General features: G+C 37.7%; 1 protein-coding gene across 1 annotated transcript in view; it reads left to right on the top strand.

Moving 5' to 3' along the window:
• The first annotated feature begins 262 nt into the window (after window positions 1-262).
• The window catches only part of LOC107746350 (ephrin-B1-like), a 40,034-nt gene continuing 15,394 nt past the window's right edge, over window positions 263-24,902 (top strand). The window contains exons 1-2 of the mRNA XM_016560510.1: window positions 263-1,283; window positions 17,366-17,643. Coding sequence (XP_016415996.1) covers window positions 1,165-1,283; window positions 17,366-17,643 — 397 coding nt within the window. The 5' untranslated portion in view covers window positions 263-1,164. The remainder of the gene's footprint in view (window positions 1,284-17,365; window positions 17,644-24,902) is intronic.

The raw sequence follows: 24,902 nt of genomic DNA, 5'->3' as shown, positions 1-24,902 counted from the left end.
CATATTTGTTTGCACAAAATTTAAGACAGTCAGTTTCTTAAACTCAAACACTTTTGAACGTCTTATCTTTAAGGAGAAAGACTAGACTCACTGTCCGTTTCTGTAAATACATCAGTCTTGCAGCTGAACTTCTCTGAAACTCGCTGTACAGAGAGGGACACCATGTTGCGACGTTGCCCTAAACGTGCGCTCCGATTGGTCCGTTTCGGAATAGGGCGGGGTTTAGCAGCTCGGTGGGAGTGGAGGTGATGGATCGCGAGCCACTGCGCTGTGAACGGTGTGCGGGACTCACTGCGGACGCACCGGATCCACGGTTGAGCGCCGAACAACTCCAAACAAGATCCAAGGCTAAAAGACGCGTCATTAACTCGCAGAGGAAGCGCCGAACTGCTGGAGTTTCCCCATCTGTTTATATCCTTGAGAAGAAACTGTGTGCACCTTTCTGCACGCGAGCCAGGAGCGGACAGTAGCTGATATCCCGTCTATCAGCATGCACTAAAACGCCAGATAATACAATATCAGCAGCAGCAAGACTCGGGAGTTTACTTTTCATGGTTCTTTTTCAAAAGAGAATCCAAATGGAATTGGACAGACATTTTTGGCAGTCCTGTGACTGACAGTTGGACACTTTGAACATGGATATAAGGCGATAAATTTTGGACAAGAACTGTTGCATATCTAAAGCGCAGCTCTATGATCTGGGATCAAAAGCAAAAGGAGTCTAACTTTAAATCTGACACATGATCAGGACCGGATTTGTGCACCAACCCGAACCCCAACACGGGATTGATGTCCTTATACCTGTGTGCATATCACTCACCCCCTATCTAGCGTGATCTGACCTTTTGTGAGGCTAACCTACTAGCTCAACCAATAGATGAGTACAATAAAAGAGTCAGGCGCTGCCGTCTACCTAAGTGCAAGGTAGCAGCGATTTTGGTAACAGAGAAACGTTGGCCCAGAAGCCGCCTGTGCAACGTTGTGCGACACCTTTTTTTCCTCCAGGCAACGCTAAAAAAATTTGGATTTGGAAGTTGAGCCATGGAGCCCCTCCGCCTGGACGCCTAACCTACTCTGTTGCATGTGGTTCGGTAACCCGGAGTACACTCGATCGAAAGGATCTTATCTTCTTGCTGGCTTGTGTCTCTCCGAGAACAGTGTAAAATGGCTGGAAGTGACGGCTCGTGGAAATATTACCTCTGGATTCTGACAGCCATGTGCCGATACGCGTTACCCGCAGCCAAATCACTGGAGTCTGTCGTGTGGAATTCACAAAATCCCAAGTAAGTGCACGAGCGCGTGTTTAAAACCCCCCAGGAAGAGCATGAAATGTAGTCTACGCTCTCAGATTAGTGATATTACTAGCTGGACTTGTATTGTTCATAAAAAAAGTCCGATCTGCAAATCTCCGCCACTCGTATCACGACTCGCTCTACCGGTATGATGACATGATCTCTCGTTGAGCTCGAGCCTGAAGTGACCGTGCAAGCGCGCACTCTCCCGGGGATATAACACACAGCCGTCATACTCCACCGCCGCTTCTCATCAACTCACAAAATCCCTTATTGAGGGGGATTCGACAACACTTTTATGCTAGTACAACTTCGTTAACTGTTTATGCGAAATATCGTACATTTTAATTATCTCTTAGGTTTCTTAACTACGATTTCGGATACATAATTTTAACGTGTGGTCTTGACGCGGGCCTAATTCTCCGTTCAGTACTTTTAAAAATTTGAAATAGGTAGAACTGCTACTGTTACTCTATGTTTTTAGCAAGAACCACTCTCTCTCGGCGTGTCCATCTTTTCTTCTTTTCCCGAGAGGCTAACTGAGTATCCGCCACCGGCCTGCCCAAAATCCCGGCGGCTCTTTGCGCCTGTCATATTGATCAAATCAGAGTTGTGTTGAGAGAGTTAATAGATTTTTAAGCGGGGGTTTCCTAGACGCTCATAAAATCTCCCTGATTGCTGCTCATAAAACGTTCAAGGGAGCGTCCAACATGTTTACTTAACCTGAATAACGGCTCGAGACGCCACTGAAGCTTGACTCGACAGAATAATAAAGAAAGCTTATTGTTTAATTTTGCATTCGCAAAATAATTCATAATGTACTTATTTTTTTAACTCAATGTATATCGTAACCAAAAGTTGATTGTCTTATTAGTTGACTAACATGATGATGTGTCTTGTTTTGCACTTTGTGTGTGGAGCGTTTTTGTGGAATACTGGCTGGGTCTCAAAACCTAATGAGCTGCCTACCCTGACAGCATTTGTTTGGGCATCATAGGCTCGTCTTGGTAGGCAGCTCAAAAGGTTTTGAGTCACAGCCGCTGAGTTATGAGCGTAAACAGGGGGACAGGAATAGTGCACATGTGTTTTTCATCTCGGGGGGAATAGTTTAATTAAGGAGTCTCTCGGTTGGCTTTGTAAAAGATGAGCAAAAACTTGAAAACTTAGCATGTGAGACCCGAGGGGCGACGCGAAAACATAAAATTGTGCTATAAATGCATAACATTGAAAACATAAAAAAAACCACATCGTAAATTACAAATGAACATACGTTTATTTTGTTTTTGTTTTTTTCATTTGTACTGTTCTCATGCTTAAACTGAGTAAGGAAGAAAATAAATAGTTAGCTGTTTAGAAGTTGGGAAACACTTTATAACAACTTTAAAATATATATTTCCTATACAGTTAAATATAGTTAAACATTATTACATTGTATAACGCTTAACATATATTTAGTTAATTTACAGTCATTTAGAAATGTTTTGAAACATTTATACATCAAATACATTGTTATCTTGTAAGCGCTGTACAAAGTTTTAAATGACTTTTTAAAGTTACTTTATTAAAGTTTTACTAAAATTAATTTAATGCAGCCCCTTAATTCAGACATTTCATATCCATATTTTTTTCCATTTATATCTTTTAATTTTTGCAAGTTAATTTTTTTTGTACATGTTGAAAAATAACCCATTTTCCTACATGCAAAGCACATGGGCCCTGAAGATTCAAAGTATGGAAAATGTATGTTTTGAGGGTTTTTATTATTATTTTAATTAATATTTTTTTAATTGTGTGTAGGAGTTAAACCCATTAGAGAGATCTTCGAAATCAGCAACATTTGAGCTTCTCGTCCTGCGAGAAAAAAATCATATCAGTGGCTGGAGCCCCTCTGTGTGTGGATTGTTTTACTCGTTGAAACTGCTTTGAGCTCCTCCACGGCTCAGCAGATGCGCAAACTGGCCTGGTCTGTTTTACCACAGTTGCTGCATGTTGTTTTAAGTACTTAATGTTTATTTACTTACAGACTGTGTATGTGTGTGTGTATGCACCTGTGCATGAGCATGTGTGTGTTGCTTAGTCACAGGTTCAGGGACCCTGACTGAAGATTGAGAGGAAGAGAATTTGAAACAGCGTGTAAAGTCGAGAAAAATAATATCAGAATCATTTGTTAGTGAACATTCTTGAGTTTAACGAGAGGCACGTCCGCAAATCTCAATATCATTAAAACAGCATAACAACTCGATGCACAAGGATGAATTGGTCGTTGAATGCAAAGATTATCCTAAGCACTCTCATAAAGACATATGGGCCTCGGACAAACACGCTCTTTGCGCTCTATCTCTGCAACGGACATATGGGAGCGTCCACCACCACTAAGTCCAAGCCACCCTTTAAACCTCTTACCAGACTCTCAGCAGTGAGACCATCATACACACGCTCTCACACACAACTCTCTTACCCATAATAATGTGCCATTTGTGTTTTAGGTCAGACTGAATGTGAATTATAATTGAAGGACTGTAAAATTAGAAAAACTCCGGCTGCGTTCTCCACCCCTCAGCACTCTGATATTTATATCAGCAAAACGCAAAGTTTACTGAACGCTAAAGCTACCGCTGCGTTTTCTGTAGAAAAAACATTTGGTGGAACAAGAGCTTCACTGATTTATTTTGTTGACACAATTATGTAAATTTAATTACTAGACACAACTACACATAACGCGCTCGCGCACAGACTTACCGCTGGTTTCAGATGTATAATTCTGTTCCTATCTGCATGGTTCACAGCTATAATTTGGACTGAGAAAAATGTAAAAGCGACACCCCTCCCCTCCCTTCCTCTGCCTTGAGGGAAGAAAAGAGAAGTGGAGTCTGCTGGGAATGGAGAGAGAGCGACAGACAGAGAGAATAAAGTAGCTAATCACTGGGACAATTATCACATTGAGGCAGAGATTTGAGGTTATATCTTATTCCCTTAATGTGTCACACACTATGCACCCAATCAAACACACACACAAACAACAAACTTCCCACGTACGTCATCAAATTCTTCTAGTTACAAATTAATATAATGTTACTACATTCAAGTTCTTGGCAGCCACTCGCTTATCAAGAAAACACTCTAGCTCTTTAGAAACAATTTTCTGACGAACGACTGCAAATTAACTACATTTCTTTTGGCTTTCGGATTTTTGAAGAACAAAGTAAAAGGGAATCCATGATATATGTATGAATGTGCCTGTGTGTTTTGGCCATATTCCAGTGCTAAGGGAGGAGATGAGGAGCTAATTGGAAATCTGTCTCTCATTAGCTCAAAAATGCTACTGAAGTACTTTACTTATGTGTGTGTGAGTGTGTATTCAAGCGTACTAGTTTGTTCATTTACCCAACACTCGGTGGTGCACAATTAGTCTTAATCAGCAACTTCTATGTGCGCATATAACCGTCTAAAGCAGCGGTTAAACATCCAGTTTAGCTCACGAACACTCTTTTAAAATGTTAAAAAAAAAAACAATAAAAAAAAATCCAAAACAAACTGCCTGAAAATTACGACTTTTTTTCTGCCGAAGATATTCTGAAAAAGTGTTATTTTGGACCCCACTGACAAAATCTTCGAAATATCATTAATGTTCCACAGATTAAAGAAATTCATACAGCTTGGAATTGAGTTGTAGTAAATAATGAAAGAATGTTCAAGTAACTGGTATTGGATTTTCAAGAAATAACTAAGAAGTAAAAGAGAATTCCAGGAAAGTATAAAATAAGCCTATTTATGTAGGCCAGACTTAAACCTGCATCCCTCTGAGAGGCTCCAACCTGTTGCAAAAACATGCGCTTGCGAATGTAGAAGTTTCCAAAGGCAGTTTTTTTGGGTCTGAAGAATCTGATTATGATGACATGAAAAGACATAATGACCTTTGACCTGCTAGGGGATCATGTTGGTCTCAACTGCGATCAAAGTTACGGATTTCCACGGATGCCTGTGTGACTGTTCGGGAGCATTTAGGACATGTTTGGGCATATATTCAGTCATCCACAGCAGTAATAATTATTCTCCGAGTCGTGTTACTTTCAATCATGTGTCCGTGTGCATTTACGAGTGTGTACGCATGAATGTGTGTGTTTGTGTGTGTGTATGTCATGATCAGTGGTGTTATAATAGGAGTTGACAGTGAGGAGATTAACTCTGTCAGAGTTTCAATATGTTGAACAGCAAGAGAGGACTCACGCAGACTCACGCACACACACTTCCCTCTGTCTCAGCCGGCATTTCCACAACAGACCTGTTCCTCTCTGAAGTGTGTGTGAAGTGGCTTTTGTTCCAGCGTTGATAGCATTTCACGGTGTTGTGGATGTTTGTCAGCGTGTGTGTGTGTGAGTTGCGTTCTATAAATGTTATATCCTGAGTCTAACTATGTGACGTCTATAAAGCATGTACATTTTAACGGGGATTCAGTTTGCAACTTAAAACCGTATTTCTGTAGTCGTTATATAACAAGGAGAGAGAAAGCGAGAGGGGTTGGCATGAAACCTAATTTTTATTGTACATCCGTGTGTGCGTGCATGGCGAGGGCTTCATTAACAACAGTGCTTAAGTAACAAACACACATTGTCTGTCCCTGACCAAGCATGACCGCTGGGCTCTCACAGCCTCCTCAAACGGCTCTCACACGCACAGACGCACTCCGAGCCCAGCGCCCGTGTTGTTTTAAGGACTGTAATGTTTGTAGTTGTAGGGTCTGTTGGAGCACACGACGGAAGAGGAGCAGTGGCAGCTGCTGGGGGGTGGGTTTACTTAGCTATACTTTGGGGACAAAATTGTCCCCAGAAGTTAGCTAAATTTGGATAAAACCTCCCTTTGGGGAGGCCCCGGATATCCTCAGAGGTCAAAATCATTCATAAATCAAGTCAATTATGTTTTGTAGAAAATTTAAAAAGGCTAAAATGTTTCTATTAGGGTTTTTGGGTTATGGTTAGTCTGTTGTAATTATAATTAGCTTTATTTATAAACAGTAGAAGTCTGTGCCGGAATGTCCACGTTTAGATAACTAGGTAGACATGTAAACACAGGCTTTTTTAGGGGAATTCAGTGACGTCTGCTAATTATTTCAAGGGACAACTGACCCAAAAATAAAAATTTGTCATTATTTACTCACCCTTATGTCGTTCCCAACCTGACTTACTTTGTTCTGTGCAACATAAAATATATTTTGAGAAATGTCTCAGTTTTATTTTCCATACGCTAGAAGTCAGTAACTAAACAGTAACCAAAACTGTAACAACATGAGGTTGAGTAAATGATGACAGAATTTTTAGTTTTGGTTGAACTATCCCTTTAAGGTGGTTTCCGTGGGTTCATGAATAAGCTAAACATTCAGCGCGCTGATATAAATCAGAGTTTCATAGTAATAGCATCTGATAAGATTGCTATATCATGGTACCATGTAAACAGCCAAAAAGTTTTGTAAACAGTCCCACTATACTTTCTCCTTTGTCCTGTATTCATCCTGTACCACCAAAATGACACTATTGTGCCATTTCAACTCGGTTCAGAGGATATCATTACTTTACTTTACCCAAGGCCTTAACTTCTAGAGTTACAACGAGAATTCGGACACCATTTACTCACTTCATGTCCTTCCAAACTTTAGATCTTCTGTCTTCTGTGGTACACAACATTTTTTGTATCCCAGAATGAAAGCAAACACTTATTTTTACTGTCAGGCTCCAGTAGGGGCAAAAGTATAATAAAATTAGTCCTTTTTACGCATACACTACATTCCAAGTCTTCTGAAGCAATATGATAGCTTTGTGTGAGGAACGGACTGAAATTTAAGTCAATTTTTGCTGAAAATTCTCCCCTCCATCAGAGCACTTAAATATCTTTTACACAATAAACCATACAAAATTTCCTGCCTGAAGACAAACCAGGTTTTTTGAACTTATCTTTTAAATGAGATTTGAGAACCAATAATTTGTCTTTGTCCCTTTGTCCCTGACACAAAGCTGTCGCGTAGAATGTAGTGCATGAGTCAAATGCACTTTTATTATTGTTTTTTTTTTTTTGGATACATGATTGCAGATGTACATTTCAAGTTTTATATAATATATAATAAAAAAATTTATTTAAACTTATTTTATATTGTAGTTAAACTCTATGGTTTACCTCATTCAAACACATGATAATACCTAAAGTTTGCTTAGAACGTGACAAGTCACATCTAGGTTGCAGGATAAAATCACTACAGTGCTGTGGTTTAGGGTGGATGCTCGTGTGTATCATTATAGTTGGGCCGGATTTCTGTCTCTCTGTAGCAAACCGTTTCCTCTCTCCTTCTTCTGATCAGCCATTATGCAAATACCTCGACTCGTAAATGTCAAACAAACCCAAGACGTTAAACACCAGTTTCTCTGTCTTTCTTTTTAAAGAGGGAATAGCGCACTGCATCATCTCGATTAAACCATCTCATGAAAGATCTGACCATAATGTGTCTCTCCTTAACAGCACACATACACGCTTCCTTTTGTACAACAGCTGCAGCCTTCCCTGCAAAGTGACTTTGGAAATTCAGAGAGCCTGTCACACACACACACACACAACAAACATAAGGGCGTGAGGTGGGAAATGATTAGCGTTCTGTAAGAAGAGGTTTGCGATCTGTTGGTTCCTTCCCTTCTCCGTGTGCACATTCACACTCTCATGTTTGCTTTCTCTTTTGACTTTGAGAGACAGTACACACTGGTGGATTATGGGCATATATATCTACCCTTAACACATTTATGCTCGCATGTAAACAAAGAGAGTCAACGCAAGTCTAGCAACTCCGAACCTGCTTAAATTCTGCTACGTATACTCTCTCACACACACACACACACACACACACAGCAGGCCATCAGTCACACCCTTTTAGAGTTCAAAGCTCCTCCATCCTTTTTATCCACTTTCCAGTCGACAGCTCAGACCATCACACTCACTAAACCCATCATTCCTTGCCTGCGTGTGTGCGTGTGTGTCCGGAGAAATGGTCACGCTTTCAGTCAGCTAAATGCTGCTATAAAGCATCAGAGAAGCTGGAGTCTCCAGCCTGCTTTCATCTCCAGCTGATCTGAGCTCAGCGCTCTCTGCATGCAGTTTCAAATCTAATAACCTTTATTAGCTCCGGCTGACCTGAGAACAGAGCTCTCACGCAGCGGTTTTAAGCTGCTTAGGGTTACCTGCCATTAGAAGACTTACTCCTGAACGCACACCGGGAGCTCAAACTTTAGTCACTGATCTTAGGTTTGGTTGAAAACACACAAATATCAAGCTCAGGACGCCCACAGATAGATCATGCTGAAAGCTGTTTACTGGTCTGGGAGCTGTGGAAAGCAGCTTTTAGGGATACGTCTGAATCAGCCATTTTAAAGGCTCATTATTATTTAAAATGGAGGGGAGAAGGAGTTTAGAGCCATTATTGGTGAGACAGTGATCTCTGCCTGCAGCTGGACAGAACAAATGGAAAATCGAATTATAAAACAATGCTGAAAACACACTGGATGCACACACATCCACACGGCTAATTCATAAAACATGAGCAAAAAAGAGAGTTTGTTCATCTGTGTGTGTTTACAGGTTTGGCTGTGCTTGTGAGGCCTACATTTTGGAAATGCCCTTGAAAAGTGAACCTGACAATACGAAAGGCTCATAAATCATGTTTTACTTCAAATCTGCTGGTATCGACAATATATCGGGTTCGGAAAATATCACCACAAAGGGCGAATACCGATAAATTAATATGTATTTTCATGTTATGACCAATAACTGATAAATGGACAATTCTATACGGTTTAAAAGTTTGTATTGTGTTGTTATATTTTTGTAAGATGTGACAGTAAAACATTTACATTGTTACAACAAAAAAATGCTATTTCATAATTGCTTTTCTTTTAAACTTTCTTTTCATCATAGAATCCCTCAAGATATCTCAAGGATCAAGATTCCACAAAAATATTAACTGCTTTTAACATTCATAGTAATGTTTCTTCAGTATTAAATCAGCATATGATTTCTGATGGATCATGTGACACTGAAGACTGAACTAATGGCTGATGAAAATTCTGCTTTGTCATCACAGGAATAAATTACATTTTAATATATGTGTTAAAATAGAAAACTCTTTTATAATAATATAAATATATATTTATATAATAATATTATTTTAATATAATACTTTAATATAATATAATAAAGTTCTTTTATATTGTAAAAATATTTCACAATATTACTGTTTTACTGTATTGTTGATAAAATGATGCAGCCTTGGTGAGTCATTGTTCAAAAACATTAAAAAAAGTTTGAATGGAAAATATAACACTAAAAACGAATGGGACCAGATTTTGAAGAAAAAAAAAGCCAAATATTAAATTTAACACTTTTATTAAATCATTTTATTCTTAAAGTTTTAACTTTAGGCGAGTGTTTAATAATCTCAGTGTAAAAATAGAGGAAATTCACTTTCACAGTTAAACATATCGCTAAACAAGTACCAATATCATCACCTCTGTTAAAAAACCTTTCGAGTCTGAAATGTTGTCGCTAATGTGGTGAAACCAACATGTAAGATGTTTAGTTTCTGTGTAAGATGAGGGGAAAAGCTACGTACACTTATTCTAGTCCACATTACCATGACAGGCATGCTGAAACACACACATAAAATGTGATGATGGAGTTATTTAGTGTGTAATGACAACTTGTCATTGTTCTCTTGTTGGTTTTGGTTCCCAAGAGTCTCTCTATCACTCCTATTATATTTCTCAGAGGTGTAAATATCAATCAGCGATGCGGTCACAGATAACTACACGTGTGTTGCTATTAGTAAAATGACAATTTCTTCCCTGTGTGTGTGTGTGTTTGATTTCTTCTGCTGTTTTCTCCCAGGCATTTCAGAGTGAGCTGTCAGCCAAGTATAACCTGTTTGTGTGTGTGTGTGTGTGTGTGTGTGTGTGTGTGTTTGCAGTTGCTTTAATTGCTCTGTAATGTGAGATCATGTGAGAAAGAAACACACACATAGACACTGAAACTCTTTCTGCATCACTGTGACCTGTGACTCGCACACACACACATTAAGAGCATAGATATTATACTCAGTGTGTGTGTTTAACGCTGGTATCCTGGAGGAGCTCTAGAGGAATTCATACCTTTCATCTCACACTCAGACAAACACAATACTCCTGACAGTGAGTGGGAGAGCAAATATGTGTGTGTGTGAGAAAGAGAGAGAAGACGAGACGAGAGAGACAGACTTTGACAGAGAGAGGAGAGACCGAGTAAATATGAGCATTTCTGGCCATGTTTTTTTTTTCCCTTTGCACCCTAAATATATATACTGTCTGCCATAGCAACTGCAACCACTGTGTCATTGCATTTGGAGACTCGTAAAGTTGGTTATGAACGCTATTATTAATTTAATGAATGCTCTTTTGCTGTTATAACTAACAGTGTTATTAGTATTCAATTGTTATTTAGCGAAACTGAGGTGTTGCCATCCACACAAAAATTCAAAACACATTTACACAAATCCAAACACATTTTATACACCAATTAGTGGAAAATAGTTTGAAACTGTAGCTTACTTAGGTTGAACTGCAATTAAAAAAAAGCTTAAAGGGGTCCTATTATGCTTTTTCACTTTTTTAATTTTAGTCAGTGTGTAGTGTGTATGTTTGGGCATAAAAAAAGATCTAGAAAGTTATAAATCTCAAAGTCCACTCCAAAGGGAGATATTTAGTTTTCCGTTTGTGCCAGCCTGGGGAGAAAGGTATTTTAATAACGTAAAGTATGTGAAAAATAATGCGTTTTTCGAACCACCAAGCATGAGAGCATGTTCTAGTACACCCCCAAAACAAAATCAAGACTTTGTAAAAGAGCATAATAGGACCCCTTTAAGTTATTTGAAGGACAGAAAAAACATTTGAATGATGGCAGACTAGATCATTTGTTTAGAAAATCAGGAGGGTTGCTCAAAATAACTTAAATGTACACAAAACAAACCCATTTATAGAATGCTTATTGTAAAATTTGTAGTGTTATTTGCTTGTAGTTATTTACCCATTGAGAGTAATTTAGTATAGTACTGCAATACTTGTCACGATATTTAACAGCTACGTATTTAATTTATTATTATTATTATGTATTTGTAGCAAAATTAACAGGTTCTATAAAGTTGGTAAAATTGCCCAAGGTTTTTTTTTTCTCTATTGTAAGTTTGAGGTAAGAAAATTCTACAGTGGCTCAAGTCATTGTTTCAGAGCTGAACAGATGTAAGATATCTTCTTGCACTACGGGAAGACCTGTCATACAGATGCCTTCCTGTAAGCTTGATGTGAAACTATCAAATGTCACAAGAAACTCGTGCAGCAGTCCAATAAAAAATATGAACTAGTCACATTATTTCAAGGGTATTGTCATCACAACTAAAACGGCAGAATGCACTGCATTGCAAACTAAAAATAGTTTTGTTATTCTTTTGTGGGGTCCCAGGTGATTTACACCCATACCACCAGCACCAGTCCTACATGGGGATCAGGGTGAATGGAAATGTTATGACACTGGTAAACAATAAAGTGGAAGAGTTCTTGTGAATTCTGTTGTATTTGCAGATTTTGATTGTTCAGTAGGGAACTTTAGCTTGACCTCTAACCTCTAACCTCTTTGAACTGGTGAAAGTAATATGAGTGGAAAACCTGCAGCTAAAGACAGAGGAGGACAGCAGGAAACAAATCAGGTGAAGAATATACTTTTGTCTGATTGTGTGATGGAGAGTTATCATATCGCTCCAGGGCCGACCTGGTTCACTATTGCCTTTTGACTAAAAATCCCAGAAATCCCCTTTGCTTGCATTCGGTGTTTCTATCAGATAGGATATGAAAGGATTAGCCTATATATTTAGATTAGGATTTCATGAAGGATATGAACCTTCAATAAAACATTTAGCTGTGTATAAGTAAAAAACCGGTTTGTAAATTAAGTAAATACTGTTTTTAATTAAATCAGAAAGTAAAATGTAACTTTTTTTTTTGGTGGTAGGTTTTGGTTTAGCTATACTTTGAGGGCTAATTTGTCCTAAATCTGACATAACCTCAATTTGAGGACATCCAGAGATGTGCTTTTTTGTAAAAACAGTATAGAAATGAAGTAAATCCTTTTTTTTTAAATTCTAAAACTGCAAAAAGTTTATCTAAAGTGTGTGTGTGAAAGAGAGAGAGAGAATTAATGAGGATGGGAGGTTCTACTATGGAGATTCCTCATCTCTCTCTTAGACTCCATTCACTCATTTCTCCCATTCTCAACAAGATGCCCAAGGCTCTGTGTTTTTTTGAGTGTGTGAGTTTGTGTGCAGTTGTTATTGTGAGTGGGATATGTGTAAGCTGTCGTTCTCTCTCTCTCTCTCTCTCTCTCTCGCAGACAAAGAGCCACTTGTAGGAGCTCTGCCTTGAGAGTGGACAATCACATGACCACCACACTCTATACATACACCCGGTGTCTCGCCATGCTGAGTGTGTGTGTGTGTGTCTGTTTAATGAGAGATAGGTGACTACATTTTCCAGTTGGATATGTTAAACACCAAAAATAAAAGTGAACTTTCCAGTCTTTAAATTTTAAAATAAGGGATGTGTGTTGTGTATATGAGTTGCCGATGTTGGTCCATTGTGGAGTTTAGACTTAATGCCAAGACATGTGATTATAGCCCCTTCTCAGAATGTATTCGCTTGTGTGTTAAGAGGTGTCTGTGTCTATGTCTCTCTCTCTCTCTCTCTCTCTCTCTCTCTCTCTCTCTCCCCCTCCCTCTTGATTGAGGCTGATTTGCATGGCTGCTGTATTCAGTATTTAATTGGTGCCATTCAGTCTTGGTTTAATCCCGTGTTCACTTGTTTAAAAAGCGAGGAGGCCTCTTATTGAGTGTGTGTGTGTGCAAGCTTGTGGGTCTAACTCTGTTTCACACAGTGAACAGAAACTGAAGTGTATGTGTGGATAATTACATTTACAATTTGAATTAAGACATCTCCCCCACTCTCTAATGTGCTACTGATTTAATTAAATTTTAAGCAGGAAATAGCATTTGTTTATTATCTCTGTCTTTCTAGAATTTCGTTATTCTGTCTTTGTTCCTTAAATATTCATTTTTAATATATTTTTTGTTTATATTTACATTAATTACACAAAAATTAAATACGAGTAACTTTCATCTATAATATTACTTCATTATAATATTACAATTTCATAATTGTTATATAATTCTGAACAGATTATTAATTCATGTATATTGTAAAAGTAAGATATCTTTTACCTTTAACTTTAGTGCTGTCAAGTCGATTAATCGCGATTAATCGCATCAAAAATAAGTTTGTTTACATAATAGATGTGTGTGTACTGTGTATATTTATATTTATATATATATACAGTAAATATACACATATACATGTATATATTAAAAATATATATGTAATATATATTTATGTTTATATATAACATAAATCATATGAATATATATATTCTCTCTCACACACACACACACACACACGTAAATATTTCTTAAATATGTACATGTATGTGTGTGTATTTATATATACATACTACGGCTGTCAAAAAAATTCGAATTTCGAATATTCGTCGAATTTAAAATAAAAATCCACATTCCACATCCACAACTTTTAGGTGTGCGTCAGGCAGCCTTATCAGTGGAGCACAAAATGCGATGACGATGTAAGTGTCATTGTATTTTAATGCTTTTGTTAGCCTATCCAGTTGAAGCCACTAGATGCGGCGCTGCTACGTTGTTCATTCAAAATATTGCAGAAAAAGAGAACAATCAATGCAGGGAAGATGTTGTTTACGTCAAAACTGAAACCAAGCCATTCACAAAGAACACATATTTATCGCATTTTCTAGAGGGACATCTATCACCGTTACACTCGCAGCTCGCACAAGAGAGCCGCATGTTTAGAAAGCTATGTAAAATTAATGTAAGTTCAACTTTTAAAAAACATGTCTCAAGACTTTATGGCGGGGTTCCCCATCCCACTGCATCTCAAGTTTTTAAATGAAGAAAGTACTCTTTGTGATTGGTTTTCGGTCCTTCGTATTAAACTATACATACATACATGCATGATGCTGTTTTGTTTCTAATTGTTTAAGCAACTTTATTAATTATATAAGGTTTATAAACATTATTTTAAACATTATGCACTTTTTTCAAAGATAGTCTTGTTATTTTATTATGCTTTGAAGAAACGTGCATAATATTTTGCTCGATGCGCCCTCTTGTGGCCTCAGAAGAGAAGCCAAAAGCTTTTTTCCCACCTAACTGAAATTATGCCTTTTAAATTCGAATATTGATAATATTCCATTTTGACAGCCCTAATATATACACAGTGCAAACATATATCATGTAAACACAGACTTTTGGATGTGATTAATCACGATTAATCGATTTGACAGCATAAAGTTTCATGGTGTTACCACAAAGTAAACAAGCGTTAATAAAAGAAACAAAAACAACCTGATTGTTTGGCCTGATCTGATGCACACAACACAAACGCATTGCACATTCACAGGCACACAAACTCCTTAACTTCCTGTAGGAACAAGGAAGGGTTTCCTAAATGATTCTAAATTTGCTGGAGAGATCTTTTCAGAATCAGCGCTGTGTGTTTAGGGAGTGCACTGCCTATTATGGAACCTCTTTGAGCTTCCAACACACAAACACACACACACACATACACACACACATTCGCAAACAATCCCTCTCAGGTCCTGCTTCTGAAATTCTCAGTCTTCAGCAGCTGCTGATTTGACAGGAAGTGATGAAGTCTTTTCTTTAGAGTTGAGGAGGTCAGATTCCTCCTCCTCCTCGCTCGCTTTCTCTTTCTGTTTCTGATTTGTTCAGTCATAGCCGGCCGTCAGAGGAAGGGCACGAGTTTGACATCATCATTGATGGGGAAAAAAGAGAGGGATGAAAAGAGATCTAGAAACAGAGGGATAAAAGAAAGGGATAGACAGGAACAGAGAAGAGGCCGCAGACAGAGGAGGCAAATGTCACACAAAAAGTTTAACCCTGCAAAACTCCTTCAGTCATGCAAATCTCTTATTCTCTCACGCGCACACAGATATTCTCTAGTTCTGCGTGTCACCGCCTCAGATATCTGCTTTTATGAAGTGTTACAACATTAAACGTTAATCTCTGGGCTGCCTACCACCTCATAATATGATAAACATTGCGTATGCATGTCACAATTTAATACGCCAGATTATCATTATTGGGTCTTGCCAAACTCATTTTGGTGTCAATTTCAGTCCCTCTTGCAAAGTTCACTATGTCTCTAATAATAATAACAATATATACAAAATTTTCAATATACTCTACAGTTCAAATGTTTGGGGTAAAATTAATGTTTATGCTCACCACAAATACAATAAAGTTTTAATAAAGTACAATAAACATTAATATTATAAAATATGAATACAATTTAAAATAATACCTTTCTATTTTATATATATATTTTAAAATGTAATTTAAAATGTAAAATTATTTTTTTTTCAGGATTCTTTGATGAATAGAAAGTTCAAAAGAACAGCATTAATTTGAAATGTAAATATTTTGTAACACTGTAAATGTCTGTCACTGTTGATCTACTTAATGCATCTTTGTTGAATAAATATTAATTTCTTTTTTTGTTTCATTAAAAAAAATCTTGACCAAAACTAAACAAATATAATATAAAACCCTTTATCGATACATTAAAAAAATCTCTAATATTGGTCAATAACTGATGTGGTACAGATATACAGATATATTGTGCATCCCCACTGACTCGCAATTATGAAATTACATGCCACTTACTGTTTGCTTTGGTTTGTTTTTCATTCACATTTTTTAGTTACTGATGTGTTTCCTCTACTCTTTTAAGTGAAAAAAACAAACAAACTATAAGCTATCATAACTGCAGTGTGTGTGTTTATATTCTTGTTTATATGAGTCTATCTGTTTCCATTCTTCTCATTGAGAACATAATTGTGCTTCTCAATGGCTGTAATCACTCAGTCATAATTGGATTTCACAATCCTGTACACACCTCAGACACAGACGCATGCACATGAACACACATACAACATGTTTTGTGAATAGACAGAAGCCTGTGCCCCAGTAAAATGTTTTTGTTGTTAATCCGTCTGTGAAGATGTTTCGTACACTCTTATGTGTGTTAAACCAGCAAACAGCCTGCAGCGAGGAGTGTGTGCATGAGTGCAGAAATAACCAGCAGAATGAAATTATACAGAGACAATATTTAAGTTTGATCAGGACCATATATCAGGGAAATACAAGTACTCCTGAACTCCACTGATGCGTTTTTATTTAAAGGCTTTGTATATTTACTTGTCATTATTTAGTATGTGTCCATGTCTTTTTGATTAGAGGGGGTGTGTGTGTGTGTGTTTGTTCATATGTTGTTTGTAGTTTTAGGGGATTTTTGTGTAAGTGTTTTTGTCTGTGCATATGTGTATGTAGTTTTAGGGCATGTCTGTGTGTGTTTGTGCGGTTAGTAGTAAAATGTGTAAAGGACTGTGTTGCAATCATCTCCCCTTACACACACACACACACACACACACACTCTCAAGTCTGAGAATGAATCATGTATTCCCTGAATGTGCAAGCAGTGTTCAGCACATGAACAATAAATTAGAAACTCTTATAAATTAAGTCAGATGCTTCACTTTCCCTGTCTAATAAATCACACTCACCAGATACAGCTCTATCTCCATCCAGCTCATTTCTGACTCTGCTCTTCTGTTGCTCTCTTTCTTTAATATTTGGAATTGTTTTATATTTTGAAATATGTTATTAAAAGGAAAAAAGGAACGGCGATAGTCCCTCTGGAGCATTTTGTGGAGGATCTTGGCAGTCTGGAGGGCTATTTGAACCCAAGTTTTTCCTCTCATGATCATGAAGTCCGCAGAGATGCAGATTCTACGGAGAGTCAGAAGAGTGTATAAATGTGTTTGTGATTTATCGTAACTTTGTATGCTTTGTGTTGTAGGTTTGTGTCTGGGAAGGGCTTGGTGATCTACCCAGAAATCGGTGACAAACTGGACATTATCTGCCCCAAAGGGGAAATGGGGAGACCGTATGAGTTTTATAAACTCTACCTGGTGAAGAAAGAGCAGGCCGAGTCCTGCAGCACCATACTGGACCCCAATGTTCTGGTGACCTGCAACAAACCAGAGAAAGACATCAAATTCACCATCAAGTTCCAGGAGTTCAGTCCAAACTACATGGGGCTTGAATTCAAACGCTTGACAAACTACTACATCACCTGTAAGTAACTCCAGTTTTACTTTTGGGAACTCATTTTTCACTATCAGAACATATTTGCAAAAGTTGTAGTACCGTAAAATTGTGAAACTGCAGTACCCTTAAAAGGACATCATATCTACCCGTAAGGGACTTCTTTTAGGGGTTAAAAAGGTACAAAGAATTCCTTTTAAAGCTACTGCTTCACTGACAAGCTGTTGTACACATTTTTTTCTGAGTGTTGATTCACTACTAAAAATCCCTAAAGTTGTATTTCACAAATTAGCGTTAATCTATTGTAGTATCTATTGTATCTAAAAAGTCATTTTAAATACAGTAGATGTTAATGAGAAGTCTAATTTTATGCACATTTTACATGTGTGTTTGGGTCAGGTTTTACCTACCGTATGGGTCCAAATGTCCCCAAAAGAATAGTAAAACCAGAAATCACAATGTATTGACCAGCCAATGGTCCTTATTGTTGTTTAATTTAAACCACGGACTATGTGATGGTTTGGGGTATGGTAAAGTATAGAAAATATCATTAGCGCTGTAGAAAAATAGAAGAAGTCTAATAGAAGTCAATAGAAAGTATGCGTTTGTTTAATATATGGAAGCCAGTTTCTGTAATTGACATAACGCCTAAAAATGAGAGATACCATTAGGGTTGCAAAGGGGTGAAAAATTTCTGGTAAATTTCCGGAAAGTTTCCAAAAATCCCTGGAAATATTCCCCAAAAAAAAAATCCTGGAAAGTTTCCAAAATTTCTGGAATGTTTCCGAAATTTACTGGAGATTTTCCACCTTTTTGCAACCCTAGATACCATTTAGGAAAAAGAAGCAAAGTCAAAGTATGACACATAAAGTCGCAATTGTGGGAAATGAAGTAGCAATTACGAGAAATAAAGCCACAGTTATGACAAATAAAGTCAGAAAAGCAGGAAGAGGCTTCCATAGTAATGGTAATATATTTGTGTAAATCTGTAAATGGCACAGGCAAGCTTTTGTGAAAGAGGTCTTCAGTGGAGGGAGGATTTTCCAGCCACAAACAGCATGCAACAGTTGTACTGAAGCGCTGATTAATCATTCATTCAGAATTAAAGATTTCCAACACGTTCAGCATAAATGCATGCTAAACCCTTAGCATACGAGATAAAAACAGCAGGGAACAGCAAGGTAAATGTAACACGCTCTTTCTGTCCCCTTTTCTCTATGGCTCAGTGTACTCATGCCTCACTGAGTTTTTGGTCTCTTGGCCATGATGCCCAGACATGTCCCATAATCCACTTCACCTCTACTGACCCATCACCACAACTACACCCCCAGCAAGCAGCAGGGCTGTTATTAGAGCCAGTAAAACACACACACACACACACATACACACACTTTATCCTTTATCTTGCTCTGGTAAACAGGATGAGTCTGGTTAAAATAATTTTGCTGAAATGTGTTTGTGTTATGGTTCAGTGGTTTTTGCTGTCTGGTCATCTTGTTTTCACTGGTCAGCCGAGTTAATAACTCAGCGAGAGACTTTAGAGCGTGACAGTTTCACACGCATTCGTTTGCTTCTCAGAAAAAGCCTCTTGAGTAGCGTCTCTACAGTGAGCGCTATTGGTATGTCACATTTACATTGTTTACATACAGTGAGTCCCTGAACTGATTGTAGTTTGGCATCAGTATAGATGCTTTTTAATATAAACCTCCCCTTGTGTGTGTTAAATGTAAGCAAGATGTTTCCAGACGTCTAAACTGACCACTAACTAGAACTTTTTTGAAACGCACACAATCTCAAGGAAGCATACTGAACTAATTACACTCTCAAAATTCCCAAGTAAAAAAGCATTTTACTTGGGAACACTGTAACCCGGTTTGTGTGTCCTGCCATTTCTTGTGGTTAAAGTTTATAGCACGTTTTAATGATCACATTTATGGTATTTTTGTTAGCTCTCCGCGTTAATGAAATGTTATCTTGTGGTTTGATAATGAATAGCTACCATTTAGCTTGTTCTGATTGTGTCTGAGCAGATACATGCTGCTGCAGACCTCACTAACACTGACAAATCATCACGCGTCGCTCTGCCCACCCGCCTTGAGCGTGTCTGTCAGGCTTTTTCAGTTGCTACAGTGTCACTCCAGGTGCTTTTTATCCATCCACAAGAATCTGCTGTTTCTCCTGTCACTATATTTGCCTCTTTTGGCTTGGTGTCGAGTTTCTTTCTCTCAGCCTCTGTGCCTTTCCTGTACCCTCAGTATGTTGATTTCTGTGATGCTGACAAAGTTTCCTGTTTTTGCGGAGCTCAACACTCACCATTATCATCATGCCACCCGCGTCGTACCCTAAAACGGCCCCTTTGGTCTTTGATTCTATCTTTATATCAATATCAATTCTTTTTTTAGAACGTTTAAGTTTCAATCTAAACTCCGAGATTTAATTCATTAGAATGATTGTTGCCCACATCCCAGGATACTCAAGTCAATATGTAGACAATGTAGTCCCTACCAAGGTTCAGCGCGCTGGCTCCAAAGGCCAATCCAGCGACTGAAATCTCCTCGCTCTTTTCCTTTATCCATGTAACTATTTGTCAAATCGTCTCCAGTCTGTCTGCAGAAGTTCTTTGAACCAGGCCGGGTCTGCTCTCCCGTCTCTCTGTCTCAGCCTCCAAGCCATACATTTTAACTTTCTCCCATCGAGCTGTGCCGCAACAGTTAGCTCAAGTGCTCCAGACACGTTGTGCTATGCACTAAAATAATTATTTTTGATTGGTATTTTTGTCTTGTTTTCCAGTAGAAATATCTAACCATCCTTTAAACAACATTAAATTAACAAAAAGTGTGTAAATTTATAATCCTCATTTTCAGAGAATGCATCTTGCATTAATTTTATTTCCCTTTACCCCATTGGCATTTTTAAATAAATCTCACATAAGCATAAATCTAACACAATTGTTTATGCTTAAGGTTGAAAAGATTCTCCAATATTCTGAAATATTTTTGTTTTCAGATTCTGTCATGTAATGTCTGTTATACTAATGTTTACCACAGTAAACATTTTTATTAGTATACTTATTTATTTATTTTTTTTAAATATTACTTTAGAATTCTTAGTGTTGATATAAACACATTAGAGTCACAATTTCTATTTCACAACAAATATTACCAAACCTGTATTATTTAAGTATGTTTGTTTCCAGGACGTTTAGATATCATTTGGAAAACAAGATAAAAATACTGATTTAAAAAAATAATAAAATAAAACGTATTTCTTATTTTATAGGTTCTTTTGTAATCAAATTCATTTAGGCATACAAAAATATGCAGTCCTTTTGACATCGCTGTCATTCATGCGTTAAGCTATGCGCGTTTTTATTGTTTGGGTATTTTTTTATGTCTGGACTGGGGTCAGTAAGTCTGTGCTTGGTCAGATTCTGTGTCTGTTTCTAATTGTGAAGAGAGATTCTGAGAATTCACTGTCTTTTATGGCCTGATTTAATTCCAGTATGTGTTCCAGCAAGACATTGGGCTGATCATGTCACTCTTGTGTGGAGTCATGAAGCAGTACAGGTTTGAAATGAATCCTGGGTCATTGTGTGAGTGCGGGTTTCATTCAGAACCTGTTGGATGAGAGTGATTTGAGCTCTTATAATTGAGACATCGTCTTTAGAAGCATTTCTGCATTTTAGTGACCTGATTGTGATATTTACTTTGACAGAGATCAGCTCTAACCCTGCCATTTCTTTTTTTATTGATTTAGAAACCAAACCACCAGCCATTAACTCATTCATCAAAATTTTAGCTCCATAAACGAATCTTGCTGAAAGATATCAAATTGTCAAAAAAGATGTGTGTGCATGTACATGTGTTTGAGAAGTTGATTTGAAAAGCATGACCATGGAAACAGTACCGTCATACAGTCAAGGGAGTACTAAAAATGATGGAAAGAGAAAAAAGCCAGGGATGGAAAGTAAAAAAAAAAAAGTGAGCAGTCACAAGATTTTGCGATTATCACTGCATGAAATGCACGTAATGACCAGATGAGGAGGAGTGTGCGGCTGCTAGAAAGGCTCTAATGGTTTATGCAATGTTTTCAGGATTAAGGGAGTTAAAAAGGGCTAAATTAAGGGTTGTTTAGAGTCAGCTTCTCTTCCGTGTGACTGTGTCGAGTGTGTGTGTTCGGTTCTGTGTGTATTTTTGTGTTAAGGCTGTGTCAGCAACATATGATTCTGATTTCAGACAGTCCAGCTTTGAAGTAATTCTGACCAAACCGCTGCACCAGAATGATGTGTGTGTGTGTGTGGATCTTTGTGTAACCTCTCACCATAACTGTCTCTCAGGCCACAGCTGAAGTATGAAAATTAGTGGCTTCATTTCACTGTGGTCGCTCTGGGGTGAGAGAGGTCAAATATCACATCGAGCTCTGTGTGTTAGATGCCTGATTTAAACTGCCCCTTTAACATGCACAAAAACTAAGAGCAAACGGTTGGTTTTAGCCGCTTTGTAATGTAAGAAGAATTTGGCTCCTATTGCAAATGGCTATTGAATTGCAATCCAATATCCAGTCAGCCTGATATCTTCAGCTGTCTGAAACATTTAACCCACAACTGCAAGCAAAAGTATACTGTAAAGAACATTTTGTTGATATTAAGTTATTTTACAAGGTTACAGTAATGTTTGTCGCAGTAAAATTGTTTAATAGGGGAAATTGTTCAAGGGGAAGTCGTGGCCTAATGGTTAGAGAGTCGGACTCGTAACCCAAAGGTTGCGGGTTCGAGTCTCGTACCGGCAGGGATTGTACTTTGGATGGGATAAATGCAGAGCACTAATTCCGAGTATGGGTCACCATACTTGGCCACATGTCACGTCACTAATAGTGTTGTTCTTTGCTGCGTTTTAGTTATTTTCGTATTTTTAGTCTTCTGACATGAACAAATGTGATAGTGACCGCACCAAGAGCTTGTAACACTCTAAAGAGAAAGGAAAAAATGAAATCGCATCATATGACCCCTTTAACAAATCAAACAATATGAACAAATATCATTTAACGATTATAATCTTTAAAAAAATTATTTGATTCATTTCCTTCCATTGTTGCAGTGTTGCCTCAAAGCTTTTTTTCCTGATGTGGAGTCCTTAAGACTCCTATTTGGAAGCTGCTGGGTTGCTGCTTTGTCCAATATAGTTGTTGTTGTTGTTGTTATCTTTTTAAACGTAGAATTTTTTAACAGGGATTTTGATAAAACAGAACTTCAGGTGCCTGTTTCTAACGTTGAATATCTGAAGGATATGCAGAGTGGCGGGTGTTACATGCAGCCAGGAATAGCACAGGGTTTGGCAGGCTTTCCAACATTTTACTCTTATCATTAATTATTCTGGTATTTGGAATAATAGTATCTATCTTGCTTCCTCTATGTTACCTCACTGTGACTGAGTGGGCCAAGTTTCTGAACTCTGAATAGGTACTGTTGACGTGCAAATGTGAGGTCAACTGAATACTAAACTGCGTTTTTTAAATTACAGTGAGCACTTACTGTAAACATTCATTCTGAATACTTCATATACAAGAGCGAGACACAAACACACACTGCGAATCTGTTGTGCTTTGCAGGCAAACATTGGCTGAATATTTCAGTTCTGTGTTTGTGGTATATCTGACCTCTTTGGCAAGTACTAGCACAAAAAGACATAGTCAGAACTTTTTTCTCCCCTTTGAGGCACAAGCGAATAAGAGAGAGAAGGAAAGAGACAGAGAAAGAAAGCAATATAAAACAGGGAGTTCATCTTTCTTTGTCTTATGGGACGTTGAGCACCAGGTGCACTAAACCGAGCAAGATTTCTGCTGTGTGTGTGTGTGCGCGTGTGTGTCATTTTGCCTTACGATCACTGTGTGTATGGATGTGGTTGCTGTAGTAATGGTCACTGTTGCTGTAGTGATGCCCATGTGGATGTCCCAGTAGGCGATGAAGGTCAGTGATGCATGATGGGTCACACTACCCATGGAGCTAATGCACGTAATGAGTGTTTGTCTGTGTGTGTGTGTGTTAGAGAGACATCAGAACAGAGACTAATTGACGTTTAATTACATTCCCATTGTGCGCCGTCTCTGTTCTCTCTCTAACACGCATAGGTAAAAAATATGGCAAGGGCAAGCACGTCTTCCAAGTTAGGATCTGAATGAAACATGTTGAATTCTGGGAGATCTGGAGTACTGCTGTTGAAAACACACACACACACTCTGCTTTCCCCTCTGCTTCATTAATCACAAAACGCTTTACCTACAAATGCTGTTAATATGGTCCGAATATAATAGTCATAATGGTCTGTGCTGTTGTTTTAAAATGGTCTAATTTGCGAGAACACAGATAGCCATCTACGATCAGTAACAGAATGTGCTGGTCATTTTCTTCACTTACTGGTAATTTGAGAGAATGGGTGGTAGTGTTTACTAAAGGAAGACCGAAGTAAAGAAAGAAAGAGAAAAGAAGGAAACAAAGAAACGTTAAGAAAGGAACAATGAATGAAGGATGAAAGAAAGAAAGAAAGAAAGACAGAAAGAAGGATGGAAGGAAACTCAAGCTAGGAAGAAAGAAAGAAAGAAAGAAAGAAAGAAAGAAAGAGAGAAAACGAAGAGGAAGAAACAAAGAAATATAGCCATAAAAGAGAAGAAATAGAGAAAAGGAAGGAAGGATGAAAGGAAGAAAGAAAGAAAGAAAGAACGAAAGAAAGAAGCAGGAAGGATAGAAGGAAACTCAAGCTAGAAAGAAAGAAAGAGAGAAAACGAAGAGGAAAGAAACAAAGAAATATAGCCATAAAAGAGAAGGAAGAAAAGAAAGAGAGAAAAAGAAGGAAGGAACAGAAGAAAAAAAGAAAGAAACACTGTTAGACATTTCAAAGGGTTTTTACAGTAACTTACTGGCAACACTGTTGCCAGTAAGTTACTGTAATTAAGATTTACAGTAGCAAACTGTATTTGGTTTACAGTTGCAAACTGTACTTTTGACAGTAAATTACTGTAAAAAATCCAATTCATCAGTATACTACTGTAATTAATTTATTTTAATATATTTCATTAGATTTTATAATTTTTTTATATAGAATTCATTTTATTTTTACCCTATAGGTACTACTGGCATTCAATTAAAACAGACACAATAATTACAAAATATCAAATTCTTTATTTAAAACATTGCATGTATAACACTTATAAATACAGTCTTCCAATGCTGGAACAGTGCATCTTCATTTCTCCTGTCTTAGGACATTTTGCAGTGCATTATGTTGTATCATCTG

The sequence above is a fragment of the Sinocyclocheilus rhinocerous genome, unplaced genomic scaffold (genome assembly GCF_001515625.1).
Source record: "Sinocyclocheilus rhinocerous isolate Xijiao unplaced genomic scaffold, SAMN03320098_v1.1 scaffold77, whole genome shotgun sequence".
NCBI lineage: Eukaryota > Metazoa > Chordata > Actinopteri > Cypriniformes > Cyprinidae > Sinocyclocheilus > Sinocyclocheilus rhinocerous.
This window is presented reverse-complemented; position numbering and strand designations above follow the sequence as displayed.